Source organism: Bos indicus, chromosome 28 (assembly GCF_029378745.1).
Source record: "Bos indicus isolate NIAB-ARS_2022 breed Sahiwal x Tharparkar chromosome 28, NIAB-ARS_B.indTharparkar_mat_pri_1.0, whole genome shotgun sequence".
NCBI lineage: Eukaryota > Metazoa > Chordata > Mammalia > Artiodactyla > Bovidae > Bos > Bos indicus.
The window spans coordinates 5006267-5024675 of NC_091787.1; the positions used below are offsets into that span (position 1 = coordinate 5006267).

The 18409-nt window shown below is 43.0% G+C and overlaps 1 protein-coding gene across 2 annotated transcripts in view; it reads left to right on the forward strand.

The window, feature by feature from the left end:
- The window catches only part of DISC1 (DISC1 scaffold protein), a 427730-nt gene that overhangs the window by 404068 nt on the left and 5253 nt on the right, over positions 1-18409 (forward strand). Inside the window, exons 12-13 of one of the 2 annotated variants that reach the window (XM_070781909.1) lie at positions 9442-9558; positions 17935-18093. In XM_070781909.1, the coding sequence (XP_070638010.1) occupies positions 9442-9558; positions 17935-18075 (258 nt within the window). In that variant the 3' untranslated portion in view covers positions 18076-18093. The other variant, XM_070781908.1, reaches the window with a different exon arrangement.

Consider the following 18409-nt stretch of genomic DNA (forward strand, 5'->3'; position numbering starts at 1 on the left):
GGCAAGCTGCTCTTGGCTGCATCCAGGGAAGGACCGAGTCTAGGGACATCTCACAGGTCTCTGCCTGGCTCTTCACACTTGGTGAGAGGCGGCCTTGGCCAAGGCAGGCTGAGAAACCGCATTGCTTCCTCAAGACCTGGCAAAGAAGAAGTCTCCATTCGTTGCTTCAACAAATGTGTCCTGAGCATGTTTTGAGAACTAGGCAAGTTGCACTGGAACTCCAGGGATGGAAGGACCCCATTCTAACCCCGTCTAGTTGGAGAGATAGGCAGGTGCATACATGTGAGAGAAGTTCTGTCCATGGTATGGGAGGAACACCCCAGCCTGGAGTTGCGGCAGTAAGAGATTCAGGGATTCAGGAGCATGTCTGGAGGAAGTGAGGTTTGCAGGGTTTCTCAGAGGAGAGGGTGCGTCAGCCAGGCAGAGAAGGGAAAAGCTCACTAAGAGGCTCTATTCCTGCTATAGCTTTTTTTCATTCTGGCCTGTGGTGAAAATAGTTACTCCTAGGGCTAAATGATGGAATAAATGTGTACAAAGAAAAAAATAATAATTTGAATGGCTGAAAAGACTGCCTGATGGGACAAATTACTAGAGTTTTCAAAGCCACTTTGAAATGCCAAACAACCTGTACTTTGTCTGTTCAGAATTGCAAATACCACAGAACTCCATTTCAGTCAGGAATACCAATGATTTTGTTGTGGGGGATATTTTAATTTTCAAGTATCAGTCATGTAGTCATGTAACATTTTTGGGGCCACATTTAATTTAATAACTAAGTGGGAGCAAATGTTACCAATTTCGCGCTGAGAGGAGCCCAGTGCATGAAGAACTACTGAATATGGTTCAGAGAATGTCCATTGGGAATCTAGCAAGTAGATGGGAAAGATGGGCAGTTAAGGCTCTCAAATTCCAGAGGGGTAGTGGTAAAGCATGCAGGTTCCATCCCTAGCTCAGGAAGTCCCTTGGAGTAGGAAATGGAAACCCACTCCAGTATTCATGCCTGGAAAATTCTATGGACAGAGGAGCCTGGCCAGAGACAGTCCATGGGGTCGCAAAGAATCGAACATGACTGAGCAACTGAACACACAGATACATGTTCTTATTCAGAAAGGAAAACAGGCCATCCTTCCCATGTGACTCACCCGCTGTCCTCTGCCTCCAGCCTTGGGTTTCATGGACTTGGAGACCAAAGGTCCCTCACTCACCACTGCATCCTGGATTGTCCTGGTTATCATCACCAACAGCTAGGTGACGTGTATGCAAGTCATGGAGGAGGTACCTCTTTGGATGAGGCTGAGCCCTCTGGGAAACAGGACAGACTTTGCTGAGTTTTGAGGGAGGAAGGAAGAGAAGAGACAGCTTCTGATGTTGTTTTCTTCTCTGATTCTTTCTGTCATCACTTGTAGCCCCCTCAGTCCTGCCATGGGTCAGCCCTGCACAAATCCCTTTCTGTGTCCTTCATTCCCCCTCCTTGCATCATGGTTAAGTCCAGATCCAGAGGAAAGAGCTGGCTAGATGTGGGAAGACCTCTGTCTTGAACCCCAACCCACCACTTTCTCTCTGTGTGACATTCGGCAAGTCACAAGACTCTTAGAGATGCTTCTGGTGTGTGTATAAGGAGGAACTGAATTAGATGAGACCTAAGTTCCTAGGCCCACCAGCTCCAATTCTCTCTGCTTAGGCATGAAGGTGCTTGGGGAAGCATCTGTGACATTCTCAGCAGCCCTGACTGAGGTGGCCCTTTGTACACGCTTGCGTGTGATGTCCTGGGAAACAGGCGAGAGTGAAAATGAAGGACTCCAGCTTCTTGCAGTTACATCCCAAGCTGGGGCCTCAGGAGCAGTGCACTGCTTTAAGAGTGCGCTTATTTTGGCTGAAAGAGAAATGCCAGCATTGCCAAAGATCTGTTGAAAGACAACTGCTTTGAACAGAAGTGCCTTTTCTGTTAAAACTAACAAGCAAACAAAAGCCCTTCTATGGCTCCTATTTACTTTACCTTTTTATTTCATTTTTTTTTATCGGATGATAATCGCTGTATAATATTGTGTTGGTTTCTGCCATACATGAACGTGAATCAGCCACAGTAAGGAAGTCAAGAGACAGCTTCTGGTGCTCTTTGCTTCTCTGATTTCTTTCTGTCATCATTTTGTCGTCCCCTCAGTCCTGCCCTAGGTCAACCCTACACAAATCCCTTTTGGTGTCCCTCCGTATTCCATCACAGGTTAGGCAAATGATATGGATAAAATTAGAGGCTAGGGTAAAGTTGACAATGAAGCCCCCTACTCTCCTGACAGGGGACCTCTGCATCAGATCAGATCAGTCGCTCAGTCGTGTCCGACTCTTTGTGACCCCATGAATTGCAGCACGCCAGGCCTCCCTGTCCATCACCAACTCCCGGGGTTCACTGAGACTCACGTCCATCGCGTCAGTGATGCCATCCAGCCATCTCATCCTCTGTCGTCCCCTTCTCCTCCTGCCCCCAATCCCTCCCAGCATCAGGGTCTTTTCCAATGAGTCAACTCTTCGCATAAGGTGGCCAAAGTACTGGAGTTTCAACTTTAGCATCATTCTTTCCAAAGAAATCCCAGGGCTGATCTCCTTCAGAATGGACTGGTTGGATCTCCTTGCAGTCCAAGGGACTCTCAAGAGTCTTCTCCAACACCACAGTTCAAAAGCATCAATTCTTCAGCACTCAGCCTTCTTCACAGTCCAACTCTCACATCCATACATGACCACAGGAAAAACCAGAGCCTTGACTAGACGAACCTTTGTTGGCAAAGTAATGTCTCTGCTTTTGAATATGCTATCTAGGTTGGTCATAACTTTCCTTCCAAGGAGTGAGCCTAAAAACCAATGACTTAAAAAAGACATACTTGAGAAAAGTGTTCTCAAAGCAAGAGGGATATAATGGTAACAGGCCTGATGCCTCCCGCCAACACCCTGCCACCCTGGGCCAATGGAGCACATGCACACGTATGTTCCTAGGAGGATATAATCCTTGGGGATTTACATAGGATGGCGATTTTGTTCTTCATCCTAGGCAGTGTGTCCCCAAGGGGGCTGTGAGATCTAGAGACGAATCCATTCATCTAGTACACTTCTGCCTCTCATGAGGAAACATCTTGCTGTACCATATCCACTAAACAGTCATTTGCCCCAAAGCTAGAGGGAAGCAAGCTCCCACTGGTTACATCCTGAGCAAATATGTTATTCAGACTATGCACCTGCATATTTGACCAGAATTCGGGGATCTGGGGACTAGTGACCAACAGCAGTGACCACTCATTGCAATCTTTTTCTTACGCTCATGGCTCCAGTTCCCAGCACAGCTGGGCACTCCCTACCCTGGGACAAGTCTGGGTGTTAGCACTTTAGTGCACTTCTGGTCTAGGGACCGGAAGGGGATACCTCCTGCTAATGTTGTGCAGGGGTCCTGTCCATTCAGGCAGGCTCCCATGTGGTGTATACCCATGCATCCTACTGTTTTAGCTACTATGATTCTTGACACATCACGCTCAGCTTAGTGATTAAAAAATTTTTTTTCATATACGCATGGACCTGTGAGGAGGACTGTCTTTGCCCCACATGGTCTGAGTGTTTAATGAATCACTTGAAGGCGGGTCCTCAAATTGTCTGAAGGCTCAGTCCCGCTCATACCTGGCTATTGACTGGGCCTTTCGCTGGGGCATTCAGCCAGACACCTACACCTGGCCAAACCAAGTGACTTGGGCTTCCTCATGACATGGACCCTGGGTTCCAGGGCAAGTGATCTGAGAAGACATACCACCTATTATGATGTTGATCTGGAAGTCAGGCGTGTCAGCTCCAGAGGATCCTTAAAGGACCAGCCAGGTTCAAGGGGGAGAAGTATTAATAATAATTTGTCTCCTGGCAGCACAGGGAAGGTTCTGGAACGCCATACTGCTGTGGCCACACACACATTCCGCCCTGCCTGGGCACAGCATGGGAACAGCAAGGAGGTTCTACCCGGCCCCTCCAGGGTGTGCTCCACAGGCAGAGCTTCCACAGCTTTGTCCATCTGGTGCTCATGACTCTGGTTCCGTCTGGCCCTCTGTGGACAGACGGAATTTCTTTGAATGATGGAGAATTTTTTTATCAGATTGATAAAATGTGTAAATCTTTCCTCTCGTTAGCTGTCACTTCTCAATTTAGGTCTTAAGGTAATTCCATCCCCATGGATCCATATGAGAGCATTATGGTAAAGCCATAAGCCATTCAAATAACACCCAGGTCACACGCAGTGTCCTTTCAGTACAGGATCAGAATCTGTCCGCAGTGATCTGTGCAGGAGTGTGGTGGAGATTCTGTAACTTGAAGAGGCGGTCCCACGAGAGCATGCCAGTCAGCTCTTCTGTTGCTGATCAGAGAACCTTGATCTCACTGAGTTTGTTTCCCTGTGCCTCTTTGTGCCTTTTCATCTGTTTTTTCAATTATTGAAGTATGGTTGATTTACAAGGTGTGTTAGTTTCAGGTGTGTAGCAAAATGATTCAGTTATTGCATTCTCCATTATAGGTCATTGAAAGTGAAAGTGAAGTCGCTCAATCGTGTCCGACTCTTTGCGACCCCATGGACTGCAGCCTACCAGGCTCTTCCATCCATGGAATTTTCCAGGCAAGAGTACTGGAGTGGGTTGCCATTTCCTTTTCCAGGGGATCTTCCCAATCCAGGGATCAAACCCGGGTCTCCTGCACTGCAGGCAGACGCTTTACCATCTGAGCCACCAGGAATTATAGGTCATTAGATATTAAAAATAGTTCTCTATACTATACAGTTGGTCCTTGTCAGTTATCTATTTTATCTGGAGTGGTTTGTATCTGTTAATTGCATCCTCCTGATTTATCCCCTGCCCTTCCCCTTTAGTAACCGTATGTCTTGTTTTCTATTTCTTGTGTTTTTTAAGCTTTAAAAAAAATTTTTTTAAAAATATTCAGTTGTATGTCTTCCATACTTTTTCATTATGGCCTGAATTAATGTTCTTAGTGACTTTTTTCTTTATTATATTTCAGAGATGTGGAAAATACAACAAAACATTGAGAAGAAAATAAAAATGTACTGTAATGCTGGCCCTCCAAATAATTGTTAATATTTTAGAGCTTTGCCTACTTATTTCCTCATTATTAAATATTCTTCTATTAAAATGATTTTAATGGCTAAGTACAAATTGAATATACCAGGACTTATTTTAAGCACTCTCTTTATTGTTGGACACATGTTATTTCCTCTTTCTTATACTCTTAATGCAATTACTTTTGCATTACTAAAATAACAATAACTTTTTATTTAACATATGATAGAGATTTTCAATATTTATTAAAATGCTTAATAAAAATTATTTAAATTTAAATATATAAATTCCAATAAAGGGACTATTGAATCCTAGACTATAAATAATTTAAAGTTTTGCTGTTGTTGTTGTTTAGTCGCTAAGTTGTGTCTGACTCTGTTGCAACCCCATGGACTGTAGCCTGCCAGCCTCCTCTGTCCATGGAATTTTCCAGACAAGAATACTGGAGTGGGTTATCATTTTCTTCTCCAGGGGGTCTTCCTGACCTGGAGATCGAGCCTGCCTCTCCTGCATCGGCAGGCAGGTTCTTTACCACTAGCATTATCAGGAAAGCCCAAAGTTTTTCTATATGGTCTTAAATCACTTTTCCAAATTCACACAATCACTATCAATCTGCACATAATTTTGAAATAAAAACAGGCAGGAATTATGTATTTGGGGGAATATGTAAAGCCATATTTTAAATGGACTCAATTTAGCTTTGATTTCTATTTGTTTTAGCCCCAAGATGAAAATTGAATCATTTGATTCCATCAAAGAGTGTTTTCAATTCCTCAGCTTCATGTTCTGATTCTATGCTTTTGTGTCTCTTTAAAGTGTAATCTCTGTCGTATATATTTTCCCACTAACACTGTATTTTTCTCCTTCATGTATGCCTTGTGGTTTCGCTGCTGTCAATCATTTTGCTCCAGATGTTCCTTTTCTTGGTGTCTCATTTAGTTCATGCATGACTATGCCATTACTCATTGCCTGTTGTCTTAACTTCCATGTAATTTGTCTACTCTGTAATTCTACATCTTTGAATGATAATGTTACTACTTTTAGAGCAGGAAAATATATATGTATATGTGATTTCTACATATTTACTGTTTTCTCCTCACCACTACTATGGTCAGTTATGAACAAACTTTCACACATGCTTCACATGCTTTCTTGTATAATCGTGTCCATTTGTCTGCAAAATTGTATGTTGTCACTAAGTTTTTTGTACATATATTAACTTATAATATATTAGATGTCTTCAGTGTTTATGGTAGTTATGGGTACTTCGTCTGCGCTGTTTTCTTCTAATGTAGTTGACCATTTGGGATATAAACTTTAGGGAATGATGGAGTTGATATAGTGAATGTTAAATTACATATCTTGATTAAATAGTTATTTTTGGACTCCAATTATAGTATTATACAACTTGTGAACTCTAAGGACTTTTTAAATATTGCCACACCTGGGCATTTTGTTGTTTCTTTTCTAGCCATTAATTATAGCTTTTTTAGTAACTCTGCAATTTAATCTGAATGTATATCTCAATTCTTTTCCCTATGCTAAATTATTTTTGTATACCTTCTAGGGCTTTCATCATTAGTTGGAAAAATATTAGTTTTACTTTTGGTTACTTTTAAATTCTGAGCTCACTTTTTGCTGCTTATTTATTTACTTATTATATTTTTATTGAGATATAATTGACATATAACACTGTGTAAGTTGAGATGTACATTGTTTTTATATGATGCAGGTTATTACAAGATATTGAATATAGTTCCCTGTGCTACACAGTAGGTCCTGGTTTATCCATTTTAATGTATAGTAGTATATACACGTTAATCCCAACCTCCTAATTTATCCCTCCTCCCCCTTTCCCCTTTGGTAACCATAAGTCTTTTTTCTATGTCTGTGAGTCTGATTCTGTTTTATGATAAGTTCATTTGTATCATTTTCTTAGACTCCACATATAAACAATATCATATGACATTTGTCTTTCTCTGTCTGACTTACTTAGTATAGTAGAGATTCTAGGTCCTGGCATACTGCAAATGGCATTATTTTGTTCTTTTTATGGCTGAGTAATATTCCATTGTGTATATATGTACCACATCTTCTTTATCCATTCATCTGTGGGTGGACATTTAGGTTGCTTCCATGTCTTGGATATTGTGAATAGTGCTACTATGAACACTGGGGTGCGTGCATCCTTTTGAATTATAGTTTTTTTGGATATACATCCAGGGGTATGATTGCTGGTTCATACAGTAGCTCTGTTTTTCATTTTTAAAGTAACCTTCATATTATTCTCCACATGGTGATTTTGTACAGAAAAGTGACATAAAGAGGGCTCTTTTCTGGTTCATGTGGTGGATACAAGTGTGAAGGGGAAACGTTTCAGAAGGCGGGAGGTCCCAGACTTGGCTATTCATTCATGGAAACAATGAATGCCATGTGCCTACCATGTGTCTGACATTGTGCCAGGAGCTCTGAACCTAGTAGTGAACAAGCCGCCATCGTCCGAGCTCTTATGGGGCTTGACGTGGATTGTCCCTTCTTTTATGGAACTTATGCCCTGGTGTGAGAGAGGGAAAATGAGTATTTGCACTGGTGCTGATAGCAGCTACATATAACATACATATAATACAGGTCTCCTGGCATTTAAAGTCTCCTTTGGAACACTCTTGCACTGTTGGTGGGAATATAAATTGATACATCCACTATGGAAGAAGGTATGGAGATGCCTTTAAAAACTAGGAATAAAACCACCATATGACCCAGCAATCCCACTCATAGGGATATACCCTGAGGAAATCAAAACTGAAAAAGACACATGTATCCCATTGTTCATTGCAGCGCTATTTACAATAGCTGGAACATGGAAGCAACCTAGATGTCCATCTACAGGTGAATGGATAAAGAAGTTGTGGTACATATACACAATGGAATATTACTCAGCCATAAAAAGGAATGCATTTGAATCAGTTCTAATGAGGTAGATGAACCTAGAACCTATTATACAGAGTGAAGCAATTCAGAAAGAGAAAGATAAATATCGTATACTCATGCATATATACAGAATCTAGAAAAATGGTACTGAAGAATTTATTTGCAGGGTAGCAATGGAGAAACAGACATAGAGAATAGATTTATGGACATGGGGAGAGGAAAAGAGAGGGTGAGATGTATGGAGAGAGTAACATGGAAAGTTCAGTTCAGTTCAGTTCAGTCGCTCAGTCATGTCCTACTCTTTGTGACCCCGTGAACCGCAGCACGCCAGGCCTCACTGTCCATCACCAACTCCCAGAGTCCACCCAAACCCATGTCCATTGAGTCGGTGATGCCATCCAACCATCTCATCCTCTGTCATCCCTTTCTCCTCCTGCCCTCAATCTTTCCCAGCATCAGGGTCTTTTCAAATGAGTCAGCTCTTTGCATCAGGTGGCCAGAGTATTAGAGTTTCAGTTTCAGCATCAGTCCTTCCAATGAATATTCAGGACTGATTTTCTTTAGGATAGACTGGTTGTATCTCCTTGCAGTCCAAGGGACTCTCAAGAGTCTTCTCCAACACCACAGTTCAAAGGCATCAATTCTTCAGCGCTCAGCTTTCTTTATAGTCCAACTCTCACATCAATATATGACCACTGGAAAACCTTACATTACCATATAGATAGCCAACAGGAATTCGCTGTATGGCTCAGGAAACCCAAACAGGGGCTGGGGTGGGATGCGGAGGGTGATGAGAGGGAGGTTCAGGAAGGAGGGGGCATGGGTGTACCTATGGCTGATTCATGTTGAAGTTTGACAGAAAACAACAAAATTCTGTAAAAACAATTATCCTTCAATTAAAAAACAAATAAAAGTTTTAAAAAATCATAAAAAATCTCCTAAATATTCTAGCTTTCAGGGACTGTGACCAGTGTACAGATACGTGTTCAGTGCCCTATTGGAGCCCTGTGCCCCTAAAGGAACATCTCTCTGTTATTATAGGTCAGCCTCTCTTTGGTTAGAATTCCTAGTCCAGTGTGAGTTTGCCTATGAATGCAGTTCAAAGACCCAGGCTTCCCCTTTGATAAATCCACTTTAGGAGTTGATATACTGGATATAAGTCTTAGAAATGACTGGATGCAGGAGATAAACTGTGGAGTCATGTAGATACAGCTTATCATTCAGTAATAACCTGAAATTGCCATTCTCAAGAATGGCCTCCAGGGAAGACAAAGTTTCTGGCATGATTCCAATGGGATGCAGAGGGTAGCAGAGCTGTGTTGGGGAGTCTTCCCTTTGCAGACCATTGGATAAATCACAGATGTGTTCATAGCCCTGAAAATATCTGTAGTTTACTAATGATATATTTTTCTTTTTCCCTGGCCAGGAATCTTACATCTTTTCAGCAGAACTTGGAGAAAAATGTGAAACCATAGGCAAGAAGCTATTGTACTTAGAAGATCAACTGCACGTGGCAATCCACAGTCATGATGAAGATCTCATTCATATCCTTTTAATCCTGCAGATGGAGCACCTGTTAGGTTACTTTGTAAAAGAAAGTCTTAAAAAATTGCACCGTTTTCCTATGCCTCAGCAGATGGAAACAAATAGATACTCCTGGTATTTAGAGTTCAACACACCTCTGATCTCTGAGATTATTCAGTATGCGATGTTTTCTCTCTAGGTTTTGGTAAGTTGGCATTTTTGATTACTAAACCTGACTGCTAATAATTACCAAAGAAATTCAGACATGCACAAAATGAGGCCAAATAAAAATGCAGTTTGGGGCTGTGCAGCTGGGTTTGTGGGGCTCACACGGTTGTGAGTCTGACTGCATCGGTTTTCTAGGGGCTTTCTGAGTACCGAGAAACCCAAATCCATCTTCAGCTTCCTCTTCCATGCGATTCTGCTTTATAAGGGGCAGGAGAGTATCACACTAGTGGGACTTCATATCATTCCCTTCCAATTTTTTCTCATACAAGATTCAGTGCATTTCCTGTCATATGTGCAAATCCCTTTATCAAAACTAGTTGCCAGTGACCAAGATAGCACAAGAAACTGCGGGCTTAGGTGTCTGTCCATGTGAAGCACTGAATCGCGTATTAATCAGTGTGTGGTTTGTCCCTGGTTAGCTCTTCTGAGGGCAGAGGAGTGCATGCAAGATGGATGAAGGCATATACAGCTCCGTCCTGTATTTTTTTTTAGGTATTTAATCATAAGTTGAAACTTCTCTAGATGAAAGTACTTCTTTGTTCATTTATCCTTTCTGTTCAGTAGTATGACTTTTATTAGATGTATTTGTGAGAAATGTAGCTATTTTGAACTTTGTTTCTCATTGCTGTCTTTTCAGAATTCTAGTTCTTATCAGACTTTATCTGGAATACGTGTGTATGTTTAAAGAGATTTGAATGGTCAAGCATTAACCATAATCACAAGTATTCAGATCCACAGTCTAATGATGGATTCAGTGTTGTGTTTCCTTTCTCCTTATAACCTGAAATCTTTCACCTTGCTTATTAAATTTAGCAGGAAAAAAATTTTTCAACTTAATCAGTGATTATTTCCAATTGCTCAAGGTACATTTTTAAAAGCAGACATTCTGTTTTTTGTAAGTCCCTGCCCCTAATAAACTGTTATTTAAGCTCTTATTAAAAAGCTGGCCAAAGAAGCAGTAGCAGTATATTTGCCTTTTACTTTTGTTTATTTCATGTTCATGGATCCCACAGATTTGACAGTTGTTAGGGGAGTGTGGCCTCCAGCAGATGGACAAGTGACAGTCTGCGCCGGGGCATCTGGGAGCAGGGTCCTGCCGAGGGCCAGTGCACACTGAGCGGCTCCTGGCCAGCAGGTGGGCTTGTTCGTCAGTGGGAAAACCCCTCAGCTTCTGGTGGGCTCAGGTAACAGTTCTGACAGCTGCATTTGAGGTCTGTGTTAGCCTCTCATTTAGAAATTTTCAAAAACGTTAGTTTGACTCTAGGGAATTGGGTTTTCTCTTTAATAGACTTGGGTAGTGGGAAGGAGGCTGAGAGGGCACAGAGATGTGTATAAATGGGATGCTTTTAGAGTTCCCAACCCAGATTCAGGAGCAATGGGATCATGGACGGTGGATAATGCCTCTATCAGTTCAGTTCAGTTCAGTTCAGTCTCTCAGTCGTGTCCGACTCTTTGCGACCCCATGAACTGCAGCACACCAGGCCTCCCTGTCCATCACAAACTCCCGGAGTTCACTCAGACTCATGTCCATCGAGTCAGTGATGCCATCCAGCCATCTCATCCTCTGTCGTCCCCTTCTCCTCCTGCCCCCAATCCCTCCCAGCATCAGGGTCTTTTGCAATGAGTCAACTCTTCGCTTGAGGTGGCCAAAGTACTGGAGTTTCAGCTTTAACATCAGTCCTTCCAATGGACACCCAGGACTGATCTCCTTTAGGATGGACTGGTTGGATCTCCTTGCAGTCCAAGGGACTCTCAAGAGTCTTCTCCAACACCACAATTCAAAAGCATCAATTCTTCAGCACTCAGCTTTCTTCACAGTCCAACTCTCACATCCATCCATGACCACTGGAAAAACCATAGCCTTGACTAGACGAACATGTGTTGGCAAAGTAATGTCTCTGCTTTTTAATATGCTGTCTAGGTTGGTCATAACTTTCCTTCCAAAGAGTAAGCTTCTTTTAATTTCATGGCTGCATTCACCATCTGCAGTGATTTTGGAGCCCACAAAAATAAAGTCAGCCACTGTTTCCACTATTTCCCCGTCTATCTGTCATGAAGTGATGGGACCAGGTGCCATGATCTTTGTTTTCTGAATGTTGAGCTTTAAGCCAACTTTTTCACTCTGCTCTTTCACTTTCATCAAGAGGCTTTTTAGTTCCTCTTCACTTTCTGCCATAAGGGTAGTGTCATCTGCATATCTGAGGTTATTGATATTTCTCCCAGCAATCTTGATTCCAGCTTGTGCTTCTTCCAGCCCAGCGTTTCTCATGATGTACTCTGCATAGAAGTTAAATAAGCAGGTGACAATATACAGCCTTGACATACTCCTTTTCCTATTTGGAACCGGTCTGTTGTTCCATGTCCAGTTCTAACTGTTGCCTCCTGACCTGCATATAGGTTTCTATAGGTTTAGAGATGCCTCTATAAGCATCTCTAAAGTCAGATAACAACATGTGCCTGTAAGTTTCCCAGGTGCCACAAGTAAGCACCTGCCTGCCAGTGCAGGAGATGTAAGAGATGTGGATTTGATCCGTGAGTCAGGAAGATCCTCTGGATGGGAGGGCATGATAACCTACTCCAGTATTCTTTCCCTGGAGAATCCCATGGACAGAGGAGCCTGGCAGCTTCAGTCCATAGGGTCATAAAGAGTCGGACACAACGGAAGTGACTGAGCATGCACCCACTAAGGTTTTTACTTGAGTTAAATGGGTTAAGATTCAGAAAATGTGTTGAACATAGTTCTTATACATGGTTAAGTGCTTGGTTTTAGGAAGAAAAACATTTTCAGTGTCAGTGTCACAAGATCAAACCACATCCCATTTTTATATGAGGTTTCAAGATAGATTTTTTCAATCATTTTGTAATAAATCCTTGAGAGAACTGATTGGTAACCCTACAATGACTTATATGAAAAGTCATTTCACTCTGATAAAATTTCTATAGACAAATAGGGATTATTATTTCTACTTGATAGTTGAGAAGACTGAGGCTTAGAAATTGCATGACTGTCCAAGATCATTTCTGATGAACGGCAAAGCATCCAGCCACCTGCCCATGGTCCTTCATGGGCAATCAGGAGGCAGCCATGCCTGTACATAGCTGGACAGGCTTGTTCTGTGGAACACACAATTACTATCAAAATGTTAAGCTTTAATAAGAGGTGTTAAGTGAAGATATGTTTATTGAGAATTTTGATGGTCCTTGCTGAAATAAGTGGAAACGTAGAGGGAACAGGTCAAACCAGGATTGGGAAGCACTGGTTTTGGTACTGAAGTCACCCTCCACCAATAACATTTACACCACAATATGGATTTCAATGCAGACTTTCCTCTGCAACTCTGGCTTTGTTCTGTGTCACTGATTGAGAGTAAATACAAAGAAGGTATCTTTGAATTCAAACAGAGTGGTGCTTAGTGGATCTCGGTGCCTTGAGATAGAAAGGCACATTTACAAGGCACTGCTGAAGCTTCTTACACAAACTGAAGCCCTTGTTTCAAATGAGAGCTTATCTCGATTCAAAGAGGCTGCTGAAATCCTCCAGCCAAACTCCAACTGGTTTGTGTTTCCATTCTTCATCAAAGAGACAAAGCTGAGTGCAGTTGAAAGAAACAGCTTGCCGTCAACAACAGGAAAGAATTTCCCAGCGAGTGTAGTACTTTTGTTTGATTCCATTAAGGACTCTGCCAGAGCCTCCTGTGTGTAGGCTGCAGAGTGAAAACTTGATTAATTCGAGGCCACATCAATGTCCATGTCCAGAAGATTCAAGCCTTGAACACTGCAGATGCGGGAGGCACGGAACTTTGCATAAGCCATGAGTGTGAGAAAGCCCTGGGGCTGTAGCATCAGGGGAGGGTGGGCCAGTCACAAGCAGCGGGGCTGATCTTCCCAGCAGATCCTCTGGGCATCCTGATTTAACATCAAGGCTGTGGACAGCTGACTTGTAGTCTCTTGCTTTTATGAAGAAGACACTGGATTGACAGAGTGGAGGAAGGGAAGAAGACAGGCCGTGTCTCTTCATCCTCCTGACAGGCTCACTAAATCACACCGAGTAACAGCACCAACCCGTCAGGAAGCACACGGCAAGCATCTGAGAAGAGTCTGCAGCCTTAATTGGAAGAGCCGGCATCACAGAGGTGACTCACGCCTGGCATCTAAGGCGAGGACGGGAGGTGCGACTTCACTGCCACTCAAGCCGGGATTTCCAGGAGTGTTTGTCTGAGTCTGTAGTATAATTTCACAGTCACTTTGGATCCTAATTAGCAGTTGTGTTTTGAAAAAACATGTTAAGGGGATGGAATCATTCCTCCCCGTACATAGCGCTTTAACTGAAAACCACCTAAGTTAGGTGGATGTTTTAGCAGCGATTTTTCTCTTTCTCCTTCATCTTCTACAACACACTTTCAGGAGGAAAGAAGGACACCTAGGAGTGGGACACTGAGCATATTTCAGAGCCCCCAGGGTAGTTCTGCACGCCTCTGAATCCTAGATGAGACGGGACAGACTGATTCTATCTGTGGTTCTATTTGCATTCATGTCCAGGAAACCCTCCTGGATTTCTGTTCTTTCTCTTTACTTGGAATGCGTGGTGCCCAATCCATTAGTTTTGGTGGTGCTTGATGGCATGCAAACACTAAATACATCCAGATACATGCACAGATGCCACATGAGCTTAAGAGCCCTTGTTTGGTTCAGCTTTAAAACATGCAGCTGTAACTGACAAAGGAAATGGGAGTTTGGGGGGCTTGTTCTTGCCTCCTTGGAAATGCTTTCATCTTCTAGAACTGAAGAGCTGGAAGAGGGATTGTGACCATCATGGTGTCATAGATGAAAGAACCGAGACCCTAAGATGCTGCAGTTTGACCATTGTGTGCACTGGTCTGATGCGAATATGGGGGCCGGGGTTCTTCCCTCTGGCCCCCATGAAAAGGAGTGGAATGGGAAGAGGAGGACTGGGAGCCCAGGAGAGGTGTGGACACCTGGCTCCTACTGCAGGCTTAGCACAGGTGAACTTGGCCCTGGGTGGCACCAAAGGAAGTGGGCCTGTGCAAGCTTCACAACCTTTGAGGCTGCTACCTGTGGACGGGGCTTTCCTCTTTGCTCGTCAAGAACTGTGCCCCTCACTTTTGGCTTTGGGGATGAAGGAAAGTTCCCAGGACTGTGGCCACAGGGCCTGCAGAGGAATCACTGTTGATAAGGAAAAAATAATTTAGCAAATGAGTAACTTACTTCTTTTGGAAGCAAAGGAGATCAGATGAACTGAAGACCGTCGTTTGACCCAGCTAATAAAATGATCGCTTGGAATCACAATTGGCAGTAAAATTCTCAATTGTTTTTGATATATAAACAAAGACCCCTTTGAAAAAATCTGAGGATCTTTGGACATGGCTGCCCTAAAGGACAGTGTTGTCTTAGCACCAGAAGACTCATGTGAAACGTGCCTTTATTCATTGCAAACACACTCTGCACAATTTTACTATCAAGAAGTAATGTTCTTGGCACTTCCCTGCTGGTGCACTAGTTAAGAATCCGCCTTTCAATGGAGGGGACATGGATTCAATCCCTAGTCAAGGAGCAAAGATCTCACTTGCTTCCAGGCAGCCAAGCCCGTGTGGCAAAACTCCCAAGCTCATGTGCTACAGCGAAGACCCAGCACAGCCAAAATTTTAAAAAACATTTTTTAATTGTAAAAAAATGTTTTAAAGAAGTAATACTGCTGCCTAATACACCTGTAGTCTACAGCAAGGTGGTCTCGGGTTCCCAGGGGTTTTTAAAGATACTGGCATGCCAATCCTTGTACCATTGTTGTAATTAATGGGCTGATTTTCTTAGCTGCCACAGATCTTTGGTGGCGTATCTGTTACAGAGGATGAAATACCCACTTGGCTGAGAGGCTGCTAGAGCACAGGCATACTAAGAATCATTTAACTCCTTTTACACCTCTTCTTGCACTTAGATGTAATGAGCACCTCTGTCACATATACATAAATTCCAACACCGAAGTTTTACTCTGTTTCCTCAGAACTTTCACAAAACACATGGTCAAACGCCAATCGGCTTTAACTATGCACTTATTGGGGGAGCAGTCAGGAAAATCTGCATTTTATGAGTAAGATAATGAAAGCATCGGACGGTTTGCCAGCTTCCCAGAGCTGATGGGCACATCCTCAAATTTCCATCTTCTCATTCCTCCCTGTGTCCCTGGAGATTATTGTCTGAGTGTTATTTTAGTTGTATAACATAGTCTTTCTCTTTTGTGGCTTCTCTCTCACTTTCTTTTCAAAACCCTTTTTCAGTGTGTTCTCCCAGTGCTAGACATTTTATGACTAGACATTTTATGAGTTCTTTAAGAGGCAGTTGAGTTTGGTTCAGTTTCTCTCTCTAAAAACCTTGGTTGTCATTCAGCATATCACAAGAGTGGGGCCTGTAGTCCCAGACTGCCTATCAGAGGTAATGAAGTCTCAGGAGTTTGTCAAGATTCATAAACTGCTTAAGCTCTATGCTTACTCTTTATAAACGTAGCTTAACTTTGTGATTAATTGGCAGCTTGGTATTTGGTCTGGGACCACTTATGCTCTTGCTTGTGTAAAGTCATATGTGTTTTCACTAAAGATTAACAGAGCTGTTCAGAGAAATAGAAGAAAACGAAATCTTTTAAAAAAGGAAAAAGACAAGTATTGGATACTTTCTTCTCTTGGATCTCAACTCCACCCTTGTTCCCCCCCACCCTCAAGTTCAAGTGCAAAGAGTGAATCATCATAGTAGACGTATGTAAATTATGTAAATGATGAAGTCTGGTGAGGCTTCAAGAGCAAGAATAACTGCCAAAGCCTTGTCAGGGTGGCTCAGCGATTTTTGCTTAGGTGAGGTTCATTTGCATAATTCCCAGGATCCTTTGGAATTCCTTATTTAAAAAAGAAAAAAGAACGCTTCCTATAGTCATAACCTGAAGGTATCTGTATCTCTTGACACTGCATCAACATCGCATTTGGATAAAACAACATTGTAGTAGATGTAGGCAGTCTGAGTGGGAAGATTTCTGCAAGCTGCTTACCCTAAAGCTTTCTGTCTTCTCCATATCTGATCTAGTAATATTTAAGTGGTCTGACCTCGTGCAATGACTTAACAGTATTTAAGTGGTATCAACATGTTTCTGTGTTTCTTCTTAAGTTCCTGTTGGATGAAGTTAAATTAGTTTGCTTATTAAATTAAGAGAATCTAAGCCACCACTCATTCTGTATTTGTCTTAGAATTGTTCTGACTGCAGGCACACCAGGAAAAGCAGAGTTAGCTGTGGACAGACAGGAAGACAACTGTTGGTTAAATGTTCCTGAGCTTAAACACCTAGAAGAGAGCTCATCTCTTTAAAGGATGGCAGTCATATTATTTATTCCATAGGATTACTTGCCAAGTTCCCTGTGATTGCTTTATCTACAGGAGAAACAACTTTATAGGTTAGGAAACTAAGAGCCCAACAGTTTAAAGAAAAATATATCAACCAACTAGCCAACCTAGAGAATGCAAGCTCCCTGCCTTATGTCAAGTCTCTAGTGCCCCGAATGGCTGTTTTACAAGTACCCTAGAGCATAATAACACATGAGAGCAGTTTAGAACTAAAGGTGTTTTGAAGTCATTGTTTCAGGAGAAAACTGAGATTCAAAATGATTTACACAAGGTGACAAGGCTGGCCAATGGCCAACAGGCACTGTAACTCATGACTCAATGTGGACCTGTGGTGGTGCCCAGTCCTGGCTTTCTCCAGAAGACTCTGGTTTCCAGCCTTCTTTCCTTTCCACTGTCAGAGCACTTGGATGTGCCAGGGGCCCCCACCCCAGCAGGGGGCTTAGCAGGAGTACAGTCACTCTGACCATATTCCGTGGAGCATCCTAGCTCGCCATCTGTCTCAGTCTAAAAGCTGACTCTTCTTTTTCCTGTTGGAAACCTTCCTTGAGACAGTCAATGACCTCGGGCCTCGTAGGAACTGCAGTCACTCTTAAAAGAAGTGTAACATTTGTATTAATATTTAATTGGTCCAATTTGGAGGAACTTGAAACTGCAATTAGAGGGCAGTGCCCATCTGCTTTCAGCAGGCACGTGGCTCTTCCCAGATCCCTGGGAGGCTGTAGGGGCCGCCCGTCACCTTCACGTGTGTTCCTTAACAACATGCGCACAGTCTCTCAAGGGGGAGCTCCAGATGGTGAAGGAAACTCTCCAGGCCATGGCCCTGCAGCTCCAGCCAGCAAAGGAGGCAGGGGAGAGGGAGGCTGCAGCTTCCTGTGTGACAGCTGGCATCCGGGAAGCACAGTCCTGAGGCCTGACAGGATGGAGGGTGAGTGACTGTGTCATCAGCATGAGTGCTGGGGGCCTCTCCCATCTCTTCTGCATAACCAGTGTGCCTGAACCCATTACGGAGATGCGCAGCCTGGATGCCCAGCCAAAGGGTGGTCCTCTCTCCTGGGGCTGAGTTCAGGGGAGTTTGCAGATTGGAATATGCAGGGCAGGGGGTCATCTGCTGATTTCCTTCTGTCAGTCTGAGACACTTTTACTGTGTCATTAACAAGAGCATCCTGCAGAGGACTTGAAAAAAATCTCTCCATTACAGACCCCATTAGACAGACAGTGAAAGTGAAAGTGTTAGTCGCTCA